This window comes from Nicotiana tabacum, chromosome 4 (genome assembly GCF_000715075.1).
Source record: "Nicotiana tabacum cultivar K326 chromosome 4, ASM71507v2, whole genome shotgun sequence".
Lineage (NCBI taxonomy): Eukaryota > Viridiplantae > Streptophyta > Magnoliopsida > Solanales > Solanaceae > Nicotiana > Nicotiana tabacum.
The window spans coordinates 112,441,401-112,462,278 of record NC_134083.1 but is presented as its reverse complement, the minus strand read 5'-3'; the positions used below and the strand labels follow the sequence as shown (position 1 = coordinate 112,462,278).

Sequence of the window (20,878 nt, the reverse complement as noted above, 5' to 3'; positions counted from 1 at the left end):
ATACAAAGTAAGATGATCGATTGAAATGGTTGATGTCTCGAATGAGATGGCTTAGCCGATCGGGCCGAGATTGGACTCAGTGTAATAACACAGTGGCATTGTGAATGAAATAGTGAATATGGTTGATGTCTCAAATGAGATGGCTTAGCCGATCGGGCCAAGATCGGACTCCGTGTAAGAACACGGTGGTATTGTGGACTGTGGTATATTGTCATAAAAATAAAACCATCCAACCAAATAACGTGGCAATTGACTTGGAAATCTAAGTGATCTTTAACTTGATGTTTTAGTGTTATTTGAAGTTCATATTGCATTCTTGACTATCTCCCCCTGTATTATTGTTCATTCTATTGCGATGGTGTTTAATTATACATACTAGTACTATTCGATAGTACTAACATCCTTCTTGCTGGGGGCGTTGCATCTTTAAATGGATGCAAGTGGTTACATAGCAGACAGTGTTGATCACAGATAGGTGTTGCATCCTCATTTCAGCAGACTCGGTGAGCCCCATTTCATTCTGGGGTCATGTAATACATCTTTTGTTTATATTATTGTACTTTTTGAGGTATAGCTGGGGCCTTATTGCCGGCACCTTCTTTACACTCTTTTGTATCTTTAGAGGCTCTGTAGACACTATGTAGGTTGCATATGGGTGTTGGAAATGTTCGGCAAGTTATGTTGTGTTTGGTCACTTGTTCCACTCAGACAATAAGAATATGTGTATTTTGAGACTGAAAGGCGAAGTAGCTAATGAAACAATTTAGTATTGCATGAATGAGCTTCCTACTGTATAATTAATGAAATCATGTCTTTTCTAGATCATGGGTGAGTTGGGTAGAAAGTGTCTAATAGGCTTGCTCGGCCGGATTCACTCGGTTGAGCGCCAGTCGTGCTTTTCGAGGTTGGGGCATGACAAAGTTGGTATCAAAGCCTAAGGTTTTAAAGTGTCCTAGGGTGTCTCGGAGCCGTGTCTGGTAGAGTCCTTCTTATCGGTGTGTTGTCAACCACATCTATAAGTTGGAGGCTACTTGGACATTTAGGAACAATACCCTTCTTTGATATTCTGGATTGTGCAATGAAACTAATTGTGCAACTACTCCTCCTCTAACTCATGCATTCCTTTAACTTACAGTATATGGCACATCAGAAGAGAGCAAGAACTGGCCAAAGGGCCAATACTGCTTCAGGAGTGGCAGTTGACCCTCTATTTGATGATGCGGGTGAATACCCAAGGGGTGAAGATAATCCCTCGACTGCTTCACTGCCTGATTCCACTACACCTAACCAGGCCACACCAGTCCCTACACTTATTGAGGATGCGACAGTTCCTCCACCTGATATTCCAGATCCACCTCCAGCCCCAGCTTTTGGTTATGGTATTTCTGATGGGAATCTTAGGGGAGCTATTCAAATGTTGACTCAGATAGTGACTTCTCAGGCCCAAAGGTCAAATATTACACCCACATCTTCTAGCCAACCAGAGGATTCCAGTAGTTCTAGGGTGAACAAGTTTCTGCAGTTGGATCCTCCGGTGTTCATGGGTGCTAATCCCGAGGAAGACCCACAGGACTTCATTGATGAGATGCATAAGACTCTCTGGGTTATGCGCGCTACTGAGACGGGGGGAGTGGAGTTGGCCGCCTACCGCCTGAGCTGTGGGAGGACTCTCGGGAGGAGGGAAGCCCTCCAGCGAAGTGGAGTGAGTTTACTGATGCCTTTATAGACCATTTCTTGCTACCGAGACTAGGGAAGACCGTGCCGCAGAGTTTGAGAATCTTAAGTAAGGGAGTAAGAGTGTGTGGGAGTATCACATGGAGTTCGCATGCCTGTCGAAATATGCTATTCACATGATGCCCACCATGGAGGCCAAAGTGCGTCGATTTGTGCAGGGCCTTAGCCCTTTGGTTATTAATGAGGCTGCCAAAGTTGCCTTAAATTCTGATATGAAATATGGTAAGATGGTGGCATTTTCTCAAGATACAGAGGCCCGAAAATTAAAGAACATGATGGAGCGAGAGGGTAGCAGTAGGGCCTGATCCGCGGGCAACCCTGGGATTCATTTGGTGGTGGGAGATCAGCTTTTAGGGGAGGGTCATTAGGGCCATCCCAGTCTTATGCTCAGTCTTCATCCAGTGTACCACCAGCGGGGCACAGTCAGCAGCAGGGGAGTCACTTCAGGCCCAAACAGGGTAGCAGGGGGTCCCACCATCAGGGCCGATCAGGAGGGAGATTCCAGTAGCAGCGGAGGCCCTCATGCCCCAAGTGTGGGAAGATGCATATGGGGATCTGCTACCAGGACATGCCGGTATGTTACGGATGCTGAATGAGGGGTCATATTCAGAGGGAGTGTCATTCATCCTGCTAGGGTGCGGGCTGGGGCACAGCACAGCCATCCATTTCTGCAACTGCTACATCTTCAGCAGCCCCTCCAGCTCGAGGCTCTCCAGAACCAGCAGGGCGTGGTGCAGCTAGGGGTGGTGCACAGAGTTCAGGAGGACCCAGTCGTTTCTATGCTATGAGTGGTCTCCAGAGTGCAGAGGCTTCTCCAGCTGTTGTCATAGGTATATTGACTGTCCAATCTCATGATGTATATGCTCTTATTGATCCCGGTTCCACCCTGTCCTATGTTACCCCTTATGTTGCTATGGAATTTGGGATAGAACTGGAACAGCTTCATGAGCCGTTCTCTGTATCTACTTCGGTTGGCGAGTCTATTGTGGCCGCAAGGGTGTATAGGGGTTGTGTTGTCACGGTACGTGGTCGGGACACCGTGGCCGATCTCATTGAATTGGGGATGGTCGATTTTGATGTAATTATGGGGATGGATTGGCTTTATTCATGTTTTGCTAAGCTCGACTGCCGAACTAGAATTGTGAAGTTTGAATTTCCAAATGAGCCAGTTGTTGAGTGGAAGGAGGATAATGTGATACCAAAGGGTAGGTTTATTTCTTACCTTAAGGCCACGAAGATGATTAACAAGGGTTGTATCTATCACTTGGTCCGAGTTACGGATACCACTTCTGAGGCACCTACACTCGAATCTGTGCCAGTTGTGAATGAATTTTCAGAGGTCTTTCCTGACGAGCTCCCTGGGATTCTGCCAGACAGGGAGATTGATTTTGGGATTGATGTGATGCCAGGCACGCAGTCTGTATCTATTCCGCCCTACAGGATGGCACCACCAGAGTTAAAGGAGCTAAAGGAGCAATTGAAGGATTTGTTAGAGAAGGGTTTCATCCGACCGAGTGTGTCACCATGGGGTGCACCGGTTCTCTTTGTAAGGAAGAAAGATGCATCGCTGAGGATGTGTATTGACTACCGGCAGCTCAACAAAGTCACAATCAAAAATAGGTACCTGTTACCAAGAATAGATGATTTGTTTGATCAGTTACAGGGTGCTAGGTACTTCTCCAAAATTGATTTACGATCCGGGTACCACCAATTGAAGATCAGGGAGCAGGATATTCCAAAAATAGCTTTCAGAACCCGGTATGGGCACTTTGAATTTCTGGTAATGTCTTTTGGGCTAACAAATGCCCCGGCGGCTTTCATGGATCTTATGAATCGAGTTTTCAAGCCTTTCCTCGACTCCTTTGTGATAGTATTCATTGACGATATTCTTGTGTATTCACGAGGTCAAGAGGACCATGCCGATCATCTCAGGGCAGTTTTGCAGACTCTTCATCAACACCAATTGCATGTGAAGTTTTCAAAGTGCGAATTTTGGCTCGAATTTGTCACATTCTTGGGTCATGTTGTCTCTAGAGAAGGAATTAAGGTTGATCCTCAAAATATTTCAGCAGTAAAGAATTGGCCTAGACCTACAACGCCAACCGAGATTCGCAGTTTCTTAGGCTTAGCAGGGTATTACAGGAAGTTTGTGGAGGGGTTTTCTACTCTTGCCACTCCGTTGACTAAATTGACTCAGAAAGAGGTTAAGTTACAATGGTCTGATACTTGGGAAAGGAGCTTCCATGAGTTGAAATCAAGATTGACTACAACGCCGGTGTTGACCCTGCCAGAGGGTACAGATGCATTTGTGGTATATTATGATGCTTCAAGAATTGGGCTTGGGTGTGTTTTAATGCAACACGACAAAGTTATAGAATATGCTTATAGGTAACTCAAGAATCATGAAAAGAATTATCCAACACATGACTTAGAACTTGCGGCGGTGGCTTTTGCATTGAACATTTAGCGTCATTATTTCTATGGGGTCCATGTGGATGTATTCACGGACCACAAGAGCCTTCAATATATTTTCAAACAAAAGGAGCTGAATCTGAGGCAGAGAAGATGGCTTGAGTTACTCAAGGATTACGACATCGATATTCTATATCACCCGGGGAAAGGCAATGTTGTGGCGGATGCTCGTAGCCGGAAATCTATGGGTAGTTTGGCACACTTGGAGGTATGTCAAAGGCCGTTGGCCAAGAAAGTTCATTGATTGGCTAGTTTGGAAATTCGTCTTATGGACTCTAATGAAGAGGAATAATTGTACAAAATAGGGTTGAATCGTCGCTTGTTGTTGAAGTCAAAGAGAAGCAATACAACGATCCATTTTTGGTACAACTAAAGGAGGGGATTAAAAAACATAAAACTATGGCTTTTACTCTTGGCCTGGATGATGGTACACTAAGGTACCAAGGGCGGCTATGTGTTCCGAACGTAGATGGTCTTCGGGAAAGAATCATGATCGAGGCTCACGCTTCCAGGTATTCCGTGCATCCAGGCTCTACAAAGATGTATCATGGCCTCAAGGAAATCTATTGGTGGAATGACATGAAAAGGAATGTGGCGGACTTTGTGGCAAGGTGTCCGAATTGTCAGCAAGTGAAGGCTGAACATCAACGGCCTGGTGGGTTGGCACAGAACATAGAAATTCCAATGTGAAAGTGGGAAATGATTAATATGGATTTTGTAGTAGGATTACCGCGCACTCCGTGCAAGTTTGGATCAATTTGGGTGATTGTGGATCGAGTCACGAAATCAGCACACTTCTTGCCAGTTAAATTTACCGACACAGCGGAACAATATGCTCAGTTGTATATCAAGGAAATAGTCAGGCTGCATGGCACTCCAGTTTCCATCATTTTAGATCGAGGGGCTCAGTTCACGGCCAACTTTTGGAAGAAATTTTAGCAAGGTTTGGGTACTCAGGTAAATCTTAGTATAGCTTTCCATCCACAGACTGACGGGCAAGCAGAGCGGACTATTCAGACGCTTGAGGACATGTTGCGTGCTTGTGTTCTTGATTTCAAGGGTGGCTGGGATGATCATTTTCCACTAATAGAGTTTGCTTATAACAACAGCTTTCATGCGAGTATTCAAATGGCACCATTTGAGGCATTGTATGGTAGGAGATGTAGATCTCCCATTGGGTGGTTCGAGATTGGGGAAGCTGAGTTGATAGGGCCAGACCTCGTACATCAGGCTATGGAGAATATTAAGACCATAAAGGAGCGGTTGAAAATTGCCCAGATTCGTCAAAAATCCTATTCGGGTGTCTGTTGCAGAGACTTAGAGTTCAAAGAAGATTATTGGGTATTCTTGAAGGTTTCCCCCATGAAGGGTATTATGCGGTTTGGTAAAAAGCGGAAATTGAGTCCGAGGTATATCGGGCCATAAAAAATCATTCAGAGAATTGGCCAGGTGGCGTACAAGCTTGAGCTACCACCCTAAATGTCATTAGTCCACCCGGTATTCCATGTGTCTATGTTGAAGAAGGTAGTTGGGGATCCGTAGCCATTGTGCCGGTTGAGACCATTGAGGTTAGTGAAGAATTGTCATATGAAGAAATTCCAGTTGCCATTCTTGATAGACAAGTCTGAAGGTTGAGAAATAAAGAAATTGACTCCGTGAAAGTGTTATGGCGAAACCAACAGGTTGAAGAGGCCACATGGGAGGCCGAGGAAGAGATGAAGAAGAAGTATCCTTACTTATTTGAATAGCCGTGTAATCCTTTCTTTTTATGAACATTGTCGCCTATAAATTTTGTATCACTTGTTCAGTTAATGTAAAGGTGTTCCTTTTGATTATATGTTGCTTATGACGCCACGGTTGGTATTGTTATCAGTTTTGTTACGTCATTGGGTTGTGCATATGTTTGTAAGATGTGTTTCTGGGGCTCTCTAACAGGTGGATAGGCCTAGTTACAAAGGAAACTCTTGCGAAATATTTGGAAATTTGGGGAGTTAGTTAAATTTAGGGCTGCTGGTGTGGAGTATGAAAAACTGAGTTGCATAAGGTTCTAATAGTGGACCCTGATCCTTATTTGAGGACGAATGATCTTAAGTGGGGGAGGATGTAAGGCCCCGTAAAAGTTTTCCTAAAAACCTAAATTCCGTGATGCCGAAGTAGGCGTAGAGAGTAATAATAGTAGAAATTCTTCGCGGTTGCGAGCCACGGTTTGGACTTTTTGGATTGAACGGTGCGCTGGGGAGTTGAAGAAAAATGTTGGGCAGAAGTAGGCATTTTTGCGGCTCGTTCTACGACCGCAGAACCACTCTGCGGATCGCAGAATGGTCGCAGAGTGAGGCAGTTTTTTGGGGCATTTTTTATGTCAATTTCGCGGCTAATTATGCGACCGCATAACCGTTTCGCGGGCCGCACTCTTGTCGCATATCCCGCCTTGGGAGTTTTCGGAGGGAGGTTCTACGATGCACTATGCGACCGCAGAACCGTTCTGCGATGCATTATGCGACCGCAGAACAGGTCTGCGGGCCGCATAGTGACCGCAGACCTGGTCAGTTCCTCTCCAGTTTTGGCACCCCAATTTCGCGGACCGCATAACTATTATGCAGTCGCATATGCGACCGCAGAACCTGTTCTGTAGCTTCATTTTTGGGGTTTTTAAACCCGGCCCTATTCCATTAAAACACCTACCTTGGACCATTTTGAGCTTATTTTCTGATATTTTTAGAGTGAGAGAGAGGATCCTAGAGGGAGAAAGTGATCTTCACCAAATTGCTCTTCAATTCTCACTTAAAACCTTAAAGATTATCAAGAGAGGCACCTAGGTATTCTTCCTAAGAGGTAAATTCTATCACCCAAACTCTTAATTTCAAAATGTAACTAGAATGGGCCATTAGTAAGGTAATTCATAGGGATGGGGGTGCTTACTTTGAATGCATGTGTTCCTAAGGTATGTGGGGAGGTTGTGAGTTAAAGATAGAAAAGAATGGGATGTGGGTTGGTAAAGTCTTTCATGAAAGGGCCATGGAACCTTAATGCACACACGGTGTTTGATAGAATGCTCAAGTGAGTTAGAATTATGATCGTTTTCCTAATTCTGGGTTCAATTTTGCTATATTGCTAAAATAGATTGAAGTTTCTAATATTCCGGAACATCTTAGAGTTTAAGAGGCCTAATTGAGGTATGTTGGCTAAACCCCCTCTTCTTAGAATTGTATCCCACGGTATTCATGCAATCGACATAAGTCCCAAATTGAACGTCCTAGAAATTGCTATCCCAAATGTGCTTGCTTTGCAAATGTATGTGTAATATGTATTCATATGCCTTCATCATATGTGCTAATATGCCTAGACTTCACGCCAAATTTGATTAAAGACAGTTATGCCGAATTGTGTGAAAAGCCTCTATGTGCCTTGAAATCTAAATTGCTCATATGTGAACTCAAGAGTCTTGAATAAAAATTGTGTTGTTATTGATGATAATAATAATGTTGGATTGTGGAAAAGAACTTGAATTATGAAATAAGGCCAAGTTCCAAGAACGACATTATAATTAAAGCCACTTGTGCCAATGTGTTGAAAAGATGGGAAAGGAATACAAAGTAAGATGATCGATTGAAATGGTTGATGTCTCGAATGAGATGTCTTAGCCGATCGAGTCGAGATCGGAATCCGTGTAATAACACGGTGGTATTGTGAATAAAATAGTGAATATAGTTGATGTCTCAAATGAGATGGCTTAGCCGATCGGGCCGAGATCGGACTCCATGTAAGAACACGGTGGTATTGTGGACTGTGGTATATTGGCATAAAAATAAAACCATCCAACCAAATAACGTGGCAATTGACTTGGAAATCTAGTTGATCTTTAACTTGATGTTTTAGTGTTATTTGAAGCTCATATTGCATTCTTGACTGTCTCCCCCTGTATTATTGTTCATTCTATTGCGATGGTGTTTAATTATATATACTAGTACTATTCGACAGTACTAATGTTCCTTTTGCCGAGGGCACTACATCTTTAAATGGATGTAAGTGGTTACATAGCAGACAGTGTTGATCACAGATAGGTGCTGCATCCTCATCTTGCTTATAAGTGTGGTGCACAACACACCCATAAACAAGACTCTACTAAACACGGCTTGTAGACTCCCTAGGACAGAACTGCTCTGATACCACTTCTGTCACGATCCAAACCGAAGGGCCGCGACGGGCACCCAGTGCCTTACACAACTGAGTACTAACGTAACATATCTTTCTTATTATACCGTCATGGTAAGTGGGCCAGAAAGGCCATCATGAGATAACGGAAATAAAACATAAGGGAATACTAGACATAGGACGACCCAACATGATATAGAAATTTATACATGTGACATACGGGCCTATAAGGCCGACATGATCATTTGTATACTCAAAACATAGGCCGATAAGGCCATACAAGTATCCATATACATGACATTTGTCTACAAGCCTCTAAGAGTACATAAATGTCATAAAGGTTGGGACAGAGCCCTGCTATACCAATCAATACATGCTCAAATCATACTGACCAAATAGGCAACTCCGGAGCAAGTGGAGTGCACCAACACCTTCTGCTGAACTGATAGCCTACTAGGAGGACTCTCAAACTATCTATCGGGATCTGCAGGCATGAAACGCAGTGTCCCCAGGCAAAAGGGACGTCAGTACAAATAAAGTACTATGTAAGGCATGAAAGTAGTATATAAAAGACATGAAAGAAACATGGAGTAAAGAACTCAACCTGTAGTTCTGAATAGCTCTGTGAATCATGAAAATTTTATAATGTCATGCATGTGCGTATAAATGTCATACCGTGTATAGGTATATGCGTACATAACATCATCAAGCCTCTGAGGGCATCCCGTCATATCATCTCAGCCTTTGTGGGCGAAATCATAAACGTATACCAGCTGATCAGGTGGTGGTGCGTATATAACGCCATAACCTTTCCCCATACCCCATATACATATACTATACGTGTATATAACACCATCTGGCCATGGGTCAGTATACATATATAAATGGATGTAATGCATAATGAAGTAAGTCAATAATATCTAATTAATTTTTCATTTTATTACTTTCATAATCATAAATTTTATTAAGTACAGAAATTTACGCATTTAAAATCACAGGTACATATATAATTAGTAAGGCATAAGAATAAGAGGTGATAATAATATGCAAATTCGTAAACATCAACTAGAATATCCCAAAATCCGGTGTCACAAGTACATGAACATTTACTAAGAAGTACAATAATAATACAACATCCGCCTGGAATATAAATTAGACAGGATATAGTAAATAATACGATGGAGACTCAGTGGGATGCGATACATAGCATTGAATGCAACTCACCATAAAGTCTCCTCAGCAGTTGCGCCTACGCGCCAAGATGACCATCAAATGAACCTGTCAGATCCTGCACATTTAGTGCAAAAGTGTAGCATGAGTACGTAAATGAACGCGTACCTAGTAAATACATAGTCTAACCCCGGAGAAGTAGTGACGAGGGGTCGATATCAACACTTACTAGTGGTCCAATAAATCAGTATGATAAAGCATAAACATATATGAAGCACAACCGTGATAATGAGGTAAAACCGTAACTAGCATAATCCTCCAATATTATTTAACGATATAAAACTCTCAAATCTCCTATGCTATCTCAACGGGTCAGAAATATCAAACGCAATCTCCAACAAAAAAGGAATACCATATAAATGTCATGCCTCAAAAAAAGGGGAATCTCCTAAATATCCAGACTACTAGCGGTATCATGCACGATTATGCCGAGGTCGTACGGTCTAATCCAAAATGATGTGTACACTACCGAGGGTGGACCGGCACGAACCAAAGATGCATCTTAATATACTGAAGAGGTGTTCGGCCCGATCCACATGAAAGGAAGAAATTTGTCGAACTACGAGTCACCTGCGTACAACACAGGTACAAGGGTATAAAGTAAACATGACTTTTACCGTTTATCAAATATATCGCCAAACAACTCAAGGCGATAAAGCTCGGCCTAATATATTCCCAAATCAAATTCAATTATAAATTAACTTAATTAAGCTAGCAAGATGAGTTCAAATAATTCAAATATTAGATGATAAAGCTAAGGCTACTCGGACATAAACATGCTTTTAGCTACGTACGGACTCTCATCACCTCGTGCGTACGTAGCACCCACAACTAGTAGCACATTACAATTTTAATACCTACGGAGTAGTTTCCCCCTCACAAAGTTAGACAGGAGATTTAACTCGCTCCGAAGTTCCATAACCGGCTCCAATGCCTCTCTAACACCTCAAACTGATGCCAATCAATCCGAAACTAGTCAAACAACATGCAAACCAATAAAAATATACTCCAACACCCATAATTATTGAATTTATAACCGTTCCCAACTCCGCTCGAAAAGTCAACAAAGTCAACCCTCGGGCCCACATGCCCGGATTCCAAACATTTCGAAGATAAACATTACACATAACACTATGAACTCGAATATATAATTTATTCCTAATCTCACGTCCAATTTTGTGGTCAAAATACAAAAATACCAATTTCTCCCAAAATCACACAACTTCTACAAATTTTAATATTAATATTCATGAACAACTCGTGTATATAGCTTACAAGAAGTGGGAATAATGTACCTCAAGATAGATGATGAAAATCTTCTCTTCAAGATATCCAAAAATCGCCCAACCAAGTGAAAATGGAAGAAAATGAGCCAAATCCCATATTAAATCAAATCTGCCCAGGCCCGCTCTTTTTCGCGATCGCGAAGGCCAACTCCTCCCAGCTGCCCAGTTACCCTTCGCGTTTGTGACCTCCTGATCGCGTTCGGGATGCCTAGGGACCCTGCCCTTCGCGTTCGCGAAGGCCTTCTGCCACACAGCCATCCCTCTCCCAGCCTTCTTCACGTTCGCGATCAAGCCTATGCGTTCGCGAAGTAGGGCCATGTCCTTCTCTGCATTCGCATGAGCCTCCTCGCTTTCGCGAAGAGAAAAATAGGGGGCCTTCACCAGCCTTCTTCGTGATCGCGGGACTACCTTCACGATCGCGAAGCACACCAGCTCACCAGCAATAACAAATCATCCAAACTTGGTCCGAAACTACCATGAAACACACCCGAGCCCCCCTCCCCCATTCTCGGGGACCCAGTCCAATCACACCAACAAGTCCCAAGACATGACACGAACCTGCTCGAGGCCTCAAATCACATCAAACAACATCCAAACTACGAATCGACGATCAAAATCCCTCTTTTAACTTTCAAACATTTCAACTTCGACGAACGCGTCCGATTCATACTTAAACATTCCGGAATGACGCCAAACTTTACGCACAAGTCATAAATCATGATACGAACTTATTTCAAGGCTCAGAACCCCAAACGGACATCGATAACACCAAAGTCCACTTCAAACCAAACTTAGAAAATTTCAAAACCTTCAAAATGCCAACTTTCCATAATAAGCATCGAATTTCTACTGGACCACCCGATACTCAACCCCGAACATACGCCCAAGTCCGAAATCATCATATGAACCTATTGGAACCTTCAAATTCCGATTCCGAGGTCGTTTACTTAAAAGTCAAACCTTAGTCAACTCTTCCAACTTAAAGCTTATGAATTGAGAATTTCCCTTCCGAATCAACTCCGAACTTTCCGAAATTTAAGTTCGACTATGCGTACAAGTCATAAAATATGAGGTGAAACTACTCAAGATCTCAAACCACCGAACGATGCGCTAGAGCTCTAAACAACCGGTCGGATCATTACATTCACTGTCATGGAAAGCTGCTAATAGTGGACGTGCAATGGGGAACGCAAGTGAACACAATATGTGCATTGTGTTAAACAACTGATGAAACTCGCAACCATCTGTTTGGAGAATGTTGATTCGCAATGGTATTATGGATGAGGCTAATGGGGTGGCTCCATATTCAATATGTTCATACCAACACTTGGCAGCAAATAATTGATTGGATGATCCTGCACATGAGAGAAAAATCGTTGACAGCAAGGATGCTTAAAATGACATATGCTGAGTATATTCATGCAATATGGAAGGAGAGGAATGGCAGAATTATTGAGGGACAATCAAAGAATGCGGAGCAATTGGCTAGGGAAGTAGCATGTACATGCAACATCAGAGTGATAGGAGCACTGAGGAACAAGCTACAACAACTCATTTTTTTATCATAGAAATTTTACAGACCATCTGGCTATTATAGTACTGCGAGTAGAAAAGCTTAAGAGATAGAAATATGTATTAAGTATAGCTAGTCGAGGAAGACTGAACCTTTTTTGTAGTTGATATTCTTGGTGATTGATGAAATACTCTAATTACCAAAAAACTACGTGCGAACTTTTTTATAAATTAAAAATGTCAAATAGGGAATACAAAATAATGAAGCTTTAAAATTAATTGAGGTTTTACTACACTCATAATGCCATTATACAAGAAAATAATGAATTTTTTTATTAATTAAAAAAGGCAAGTAATGAAGATAAGGAAATAGTGACGATTTTAACATAAATTATAATTTTTTGACAATTTCTCTTTTTGACACAACTAAGAACACATACTTTTAGTTGGTATAAAATGGATTATAATTTGTTTTTTCTAATTATCGTACTTATTTTAATTTATCAAAATTCTAAAATAAATTTTATGTAGAAAAAGCAGTTAAGTTACTTTTTGTAATAAAAGAGATTACCAGTTTAAGAATATGAACTACATAGAGAGTACGTAGTATATGATATAGAATTACATATCTAAATATTCAATCTTCTAAGAAGAAGGTTTAGTAAACACTTTTATTATGATTATAGATTATAAGTAGAATCAGTTTGCCATTTTCTTGAAGAATAAAAAAATCTAATTTATTATCAGGATTCTAAAAAAAATATTTTCTGTAGAAAAATAAAGATAAGACTACTTTCTATACCAAAAGAGATTAAAAGGTCAAAAACATGGTCCGCTTTTCTTTCTTTCTTTTTGTCTTTTCTCGGGTGGAGTTTAATTCTTAATTTTTTTTTCTTACATGGTGATCATGGAATTTGTTTTTGTGGTTCCTAAGTGCATAGTATTATTTGTTCATATAGACTGAGAACCTTTCCAAAAAAAACTTAATAAAAGAGAAACCCTATCATCATAATTTAGACGAGGGAAGCAATTGTCTTACCTTAATAGATATAGGCATATGGCTTTGGAAAATTGAAGTTTTATGGTTACTTGGATGCAGTTTCGTTGGAAAGTTAAATTAAGGTAAAAATTTTTATTTTAAACTCCTAAAAATTATTACATAAGTCAAATAAGGAAGTAGATTTAATAGCAAAAATTTTAATTGCTTTAAAAGTCCTAAATAGTAAGAAAATAATTAAATGATTATTTTGTCGAGTGTAAAATTTACTTTTAAAGGGTAAAAAAAAGGTGAACAACATTTCACTAAAGAGTTTCGTGCTTCTAGTTTTAGGGTACACGCTTCACGCGTGTACCCCATATTAATGAATATATAATTGTAAAAACATACATAAATAATATTTAAATAATTTCTTTGAGTTATAAATAAAAAATAATAAATCCTTGAAAATAGTGAATGTTGATTCCATTTAGCTAACTTAATACAAGAAGAAATCTTTCTCCATATAAATCCTAAGATACATGATTTCTAAAGACTTCTGTGAGAATTTCTTATAAAATCTATTGTTATTTTTGTGACCTAATACTAAAAGCAAATATTTATGAATAAATACTTTTATCAAAATTCTTTAAAGATTTATAAAATAATACCTATTTAAAATTTAAATATTTATCTCTTTTGAGATTTGGGAATGAAGAGATTGCCCTATAGTTTAAAAACAATTTACAACGATAATGTAAAGTATAAAGATGACTAATATTGAGTTGATATTTTACAATAAGAACTAAGTAATATATAAAAAATGATACAGATTTGCTGGAATGATTGAAAAAGAAAGAAAAATAATTAATAAAAGCTCATTTAGAATACCGTAAAAAATTATACATAGATTATAATGCAGTGATTAAATAATATCCAAATTATTTATTGAATATAGTTATTTTGGTAAATGTTTGTCATTGGATTAAAAATAAAATATACATAATATAATATAAACATTTCTTATATTTTACCATATATAAACTTGAATAAATTTTATTTTTAATTTTAACATTCGACTTCTTAAATGATTTAGGAGAAGAGCACTGAACAAGGTATTTTGGTCATTTGATTATTATTTTTTCTGGGATACATAGCTAATCTTTATATCGTTATCCCACATTGAATATAAAATAAAAATAGTACCAAATTATGGTATAACAATTTCTGCAATTTATTATGTCGAAAACGTAAATTCAATCAAATATGAAATTGAATATTCTCACCTTTTTTTATAATAATACGCATTAAGGTGGCACCTTCCTTTTATATCATGCAAAACGTTACAAGAGCAGAGTGGTATATAAGCCAATCTCTGCTAACTTGAAGTTGTTATCTATAGCTGTGATGGTCAGTATATACTCACTCTACATTATAGCTTTACAAAAAATAAAAAATTGATAAGGTAAAGGTTTTATTGATAAAAGTACCAAGATGGTACATAAGATTACACCGCGATCAGACAACACATATAATAGCATACTATCAATTACAAGTTGCTTAACACATCCAAAAACTCCAAATATTGATCTAGACTTTCAACTAAACATTTCTTACACCAAAAAAATAGATTTTGAAGACAAGTATTTTTTATTCTAGCAATGTGATTCCTCTTGTCCTCAAAGAAAACATTGTTCCTTTCTTCCCAGATGGTCCAGAAAATGCATAGAGGGATGGTCCACCATAGTTGCTTCTGATTCCTTGATTCCTTCTGCCCTTGCCAGCTGACCAGTAAAGACATAATCTTATGTCTGGAAGCATAGTCCACGAAACACCACATAGATTCAAAAAAAAGCTCCAAGAACTGTTTAGCAATTTTACAATGGATAAATAGATGATTAACAGTTTCCAACCCTTCTTCACATAAGTAACATCTGTTACTTAGGCAGAATCCCTTTTTTTGTAAATTATCTCGAGTTAAATTGGCTTCACTGATAGCAACCCACCCAAAACAAGCCACTTTAATAGGTGCTTTGGTTCTCCATAACATTTTTCATGGCCAATTAGATTCATATTGATCATTTTGTTCCTGGAGAAGATTATAACAGCTTTTGACAGAATATCGCAAATCATTGCTTGATGTCCAAACCATAAGATCCTCCTTGTCTTCCTCCATCACTGTTGTGCCTAGTAATTGGAGTAATTGCCCCACTTCTTCCAACTCTCAGTCATTAAAGCCTCTTCTAGGATTTAATTGCCAACCATTAGTAGAATAGAACTCAGCAACAAAACCCTCTTTATTCACAGAGCAATTGTACAGGTTTGGAAATCTGCTACTTAAGATCACACCCCCTAACCATACATCAGTCCAAAATTTAATTTTTTTTTTCATTTCCCAACTTCAGCTTTGTATATTGATGAAATTCATTCCACAACTTACTGATATTGCTCCAAATACTACCTTTTGTAGAGTTATGAACAATTGCAGGCCTCCATGTATCTTTCTTCACATACTTGACATCTATGAGTTTCTTCCAAGTGCTTTCCTTTCCATCATTATATCTCCATAGCCATTTATATAATAAACTCTTATTATGCATTCTAAAATTTCTAACCCCCATGCCTCCTCCCTTCTTCACAGTCATTACCTTTTGTCATTTAACCAAATGTATCTTCCTTTTTTCTACATTTCCTTCCCATAAAAAATTACTTCTCATAGTATTCAATTTTTTCTCCACACTAACAGGTAACCGGAACAAGGACATCAAATAAGTTGGAGTACCATCTAACACACTACTAATCAAAGTAAGTCTGCCTCCAAAGGACAAATATTGCTTTCTCCAGGTAGTCAGTCTGCTGGAACATCTATCCAAAACTTCCTGCCAAATCCTTTGTTCATTTTTCATGGCACCTAGGGGAAGTCCCAAATAGATTGTAGGTAATTTTTCCACCTTACACCCCATTACCTCTGCTAATTCCTCTATACGATGGTCTGTGAGAAATATCATAGCTAAGACCACCCCTTCTGCTATTATGCAAGCCTCTAATCCAGCCCATTGACTCTGCTTTCTTCAGCATATTGCTAAAAAATTTCATGACCAGCACAAACAGATACGGGGATAAAGGGACCCCCTGCCTTATTCCCCTAGTAGACTTGAAGAAACCTTGAGGACTGCCGTTGATAAGAACTAAAAATCTCACTGTGGAGATGCAATAATCAATCCACCTTATCCATTTTCCCCCAAAACTCATTTGTCTTATGACGCCTGTTAAGAATGCCCAGTTAACATGGTCATATGTTTTCTCAAGATCTAATTTGCATAGCACCTCTTGCCTTTTATTCTTGAACATATATTCCACACATTCATTTGCAACCATTGATGCATCAACAATATGTCTTTCTCTTATAAAAGCAATCTGATTATCGAAAATCAAGTTCCCAATAACCATCTTGAGTCTTTCTACTAGCAATTTAGCAATAATTTTATACACAGAGCCCAACAAACTGATTGGTCTAAAATCTTTTATTTTCTCTGCCTCCCTCTTCTTTGGTATCAAAGAAATAAAAGTAGCATTGAAGCTTTTAGTAAAACTTGCTTCCTGAAAGAATAAATTCACAGTATTCCACACATCTTCTCTGACTATACTCCAACATTTCTGAAAAAAATGTAGGTTAAAACCATCTGGACCTGGTGCTTTATCTCCCTTAAATAGTTTTACAACCCCTTCCACCTCTTCTATTGTAACAAGTCTCTGCATCCATTCTTTTTCCTCCTCTGTAATTTTTTTTCAGTTATTTCCACTCCACTCTGGTCTCCAAGGTTCAGATTCTCTAAACAGGCTATTATAAAATCCCACAATATGCTTCTTTATCAACTCATCATCCTCAGATAGTTCTCCTTCAATAACAATCTTATCGATGCTATTGTACCTCTTGTGTGTATTTGCTTGCTTATGAAAAAATTTAGTATTCCTATCTCCATGCTCAATCCATAAACATCTAGACTTCTGTCTCCATGAGATTTCTTTTGCTTTTGCAATTGCTTCAAGTTCACTTAGGATAGCACATCTCTCAGCTTCCATTTGTCCAGAATTCTGACTCAATAGCCCTCCCTGATCCAAAACCTCCATCTTTGATAATGCTCTAGTTTTTCTATCTTCCAAGTTACCAAACACTTCTTTGTTCCATTTCTTCATATCTTCTTTTAGCAACTTTAGTTTCTTAGCTAGCACTTCATCAGTTTTGCCTTGAACCCTATATGAATTCCACCATTTCTCCACCAATTCAATGGAATATTTATGTTCAAACCACATATCTTCAAATTTAAAATAACCTTTCCCCGTGTTCCCATCACCACACTCTAATATAATAGGATAATGGTCTGAAGTTACCCTGGGCAATACTCTTTGCTTTATGAGTTTAGATTGTTCATCTCAGCTTTCAGAGAGCAAAAATCTATCAATTCTAGAAGCACATTGATTATTTTCCCCTCTGAACCATGTGAAGGCACCTCCGTGAAGTGGAGGATCCAATAATGAAAGAACATTAATGATTCTGGAAAAATCCCTCATTGCTCTAGTATTTCTTGCATTACCCTTCTTCTCTTCTTCATACCTAATAACATTAAAATCCCCACCAATTTTCCAAAGTTGTGAGATTAAACCAGAAATTGCAGCCAGCTCTTTCCGCTATTCCTTTCTCCTCTTTCTGTCACACGGTGCATAAACTCCTGTGAAAGTGACTTGTGAACATGTGTTCTCCTCTTCCATCAAAGTTGTAAGTGAATGTTGTCCCACATATTTTTCTTTGCAATTCCACCTCCTTTTATCCCAATACACAATAATTCCCCCACTGTTACCCTGAGCTTCCAATTCAGTCCATCTAAACCCCACCCCACCCCTCACTTGCGCGATATCGTTCTGATTTAAGCCCTACATTTTTGTTTCAGAGAGACAAACAATGTCAGCATTTCATTTTCTAAGAAGCACATCCACCATTCTCCTTTTCTGTTTATCATTCATACCCCGAATATTCCAGCAAATGATTCTCATCTTCATTGGGAAACAGACATAGCCCTCCTACCCTTTCCTCTACCACCGTCAAATCCACTGGAACTGGATTCTCCTGTTTACTTGACCCCAAACTCCAGCAGTTTCCTCCCTCTCTCATACTTTTTACCAGGAGAAGGATTTCTGTGTTCAGAGGAAGATACTGATTTTTTTGGCCTTCCATCTTCAATTCGCAATAGTAGATCTAGCAATCTTTCTTCTGTTTCTATTGACTTAACACCCAATTGCTTGCTAATTTTTATCATGTTTCTTTCAACCCACGCTGAAATTTCCAATTGGTTTAGCCTCTCCTGCATGCTGAAATTTTCTCCTTCATACCATGGAAGCATAAGGAATTCTGGAGCAGGTTCAAATGCCATCTCTTCTTCACTATCAATTTGTAGATGAAGCTCTACTGGGACTTCTTCCAAATCATTGTCTGAGTACCATCCTTGTATACTGTTCATATTCTCCTCCATGGAATTATAAATATCTACTTCATGTAGATTACCTTCAGGGTCCGCTTCCACTGGATTTAGCCAATTGCATGTTGACCCACTAATAAATCTCTCTACATCTTCACCTGCGTGGTTGAGTTCTGCCATATCCTCTGCTCTCTCAACATTATATTCTTTTCTCTGTATGGCTTCAATTTCAATAGATAAGGGATCGAAAGAATTAAAGACCAGGGGCTCCCATGAGACATCAGATACGTAGGTCTTTATAATCGGGTCATAAGCCTTGGGACTATTTGCCTATTTACCCTTTTGCCCTTCACTTAAATTAACCCTTCTCCTATATGAATTATTGTATGTAGGGCCTTTTCCCCTGCCTGCACGGGCCAAGTTGTTAATGGGCCTTTTATTTTTATTATCATTTTTATCCAGATGAACATTTAGCCCAATACTATCAACATTATCTATACCCTTTATTTCACCTGACACGTTCTGAGAATCTTCAATAATAACCAGCCCCTTTAATTTCTCTCTGTCGCGTGGTATTAAATTGCCCCTTGGGAACCTGCTGTGTCTCCTTGCTTCCTTCATGGGGATTCTTCGTCAACTGTGCAGCACTTCTGCGGCGTTCATCATTGCGGTGGAGCTCAATAACATTCCGGCGAGGATCCATAACATTCCGATCAGATTCTTCCACCCAAGACCATGTTTCCACCCATAGTGGTACCCTAAAAACCATGCCATCAACTTCCATTTCTATTGTTGCCGGAATTTCAATCCCAGAGAAGTTAACACAGATTCTTGCCCATCTCAAATGTCTTCTAGTCTTGGTATCTTCATCAACATCAACAAATCCTCCAAAGCGATCTCCAATAGTTTTAAAGATGCTCTCCGACCATATATTAGATGGAAAACCCATTAATTTAATCCATATGTGATTCGGTTTATAATTTTTCTGGTAACAAACTGAAACAAGGGACCACCATTCAAGATGAATTTCAGCACCATTATACATCCATTTCCCCATCTTGATTCTCTCAGCTTCTGTTCTTGACGGGAACTCGAACGAAAAATATTCGCTATTTACTTCCTTGACTATTACACCAGCCGGAATTTTCCATGTCAAGGATGCCCATTGTTTCAGGTCACTGTAGTTCAGAGAGTATTGCATAGGGCACCTAAATGAACCCAAAAGACACTTCTGCAAGTATCACACTCTGCTTTTAATTGAGGATTTATCAATACAGAACTGGTGAGATTTCAAATCAGTATTCTTCAGGACCTTGACATTATCCTTAGGCCAATCCTCTAACCGAGCTATCTGCATATAGCTCTCAACCCTTTTACTCTTTTCAGCTCCAACCTTAGGCACTTCTCCTTTCTCCATAAATCTGGTGATCTTTTTTGCATAATCAATTCATCCGACATTGTCACCAAATTCTGGAATGATTATGGTTGAGTTACTCTTACCCTTCGCTGCTACCAACCTGATAAATCTACCCATATTGTTGAAGTTTAAGTAGATGTGATATGCGTATAATTGCCTCTGATATTTCCAGCTTTTGCATACTTTTCCTTTCACCTCTGAAGCCTCCTTCATGCAACGACATATTTCCTTTAAGTTGTATCTATCCAGAGATACTCTGCTAATAAAGTTGTTGCATCTTTCCACCACTTCGTACCAATCATCACTGAGTTCCCTGATCTCAAAAGATTTCTGCCCAGCAGTGAAAAAAAGATTTCTCCCCATACTCCCTTATTCCACTTCTCCACATTCACTTTTCTCGTCGCCGTAAACTAGGCTTAAGTTACTCAGTGAATGTAGATTAGATGAAACAAGGTAAGAAGATGGCTTAATTAGGGAGAAAGAGAAAGAAAAAAAATTTGAAAGAAAAACCAGGCAGAATAGGATCTTAAAACTAAGAAATAGAAGCGTTAGAAGTTGTCGGAGAAGAATATCAGAAAGGAGAAATGGATAGTCGCACGAGTCCCAAGAGAGAGAAAATTCCTCA

The 20,878-nt window shown here is 39.4% G+C and overlaps 1 protein-coding gene across 1 annotated transcript; it reads right to left on the bottom strand.

Moving 5' to 3' along the window:
* Positions 1-17,151: 17,151 nt before the first annotated feature.
* LOC142180080 (uncharacterized) lies at positions 17,152-20,616 on the bottom strand. Its single transcript, XM_075251003.1, has 7 exons — positions 20,354-20,616; positions 20,149-20,257; positions 19,380-20,067; positions 18,501-19,057; positions 18,080-18,294; positions 17,874-17,977; positions 17,152-17,723 (listed from the first exon to the last, which is right to left on the bottom strand). The coding sequence occupies exons 1-7, from the start codon at positions 20,614-20,616 to the stop codon at positions 17,152-17,154; spliced, it is 2,508 nt and encodes an 835-aa protein (XP_075107104.1).
* Positions 20,617-20,878: the final 262 nt, after the last annotated feature.

Coding starts and splice junctions, on each gene's coding strand:
- LOC142180080 (XM_075251003.1), bottom strand. CDS start 20,616: ATGGGGAGAAATCTTTTTTTCACTGCTGGGCAGAAATCTTTTGAGATC. Junction 19,058..19,379: donor GAGAGAAATTAAAGGGGCTG/GTTATTATTGAA, acceptor TTGAAATTGAAG/CCATACAGAGAAAAGAATAT. Junction 17,978..18,079: donor TTCACAGGAGTTTATGCACC/GTGTGACAGAAA, acceptor TAATGTTATTAG/GTATGAAGAAGAGAAGAAGG.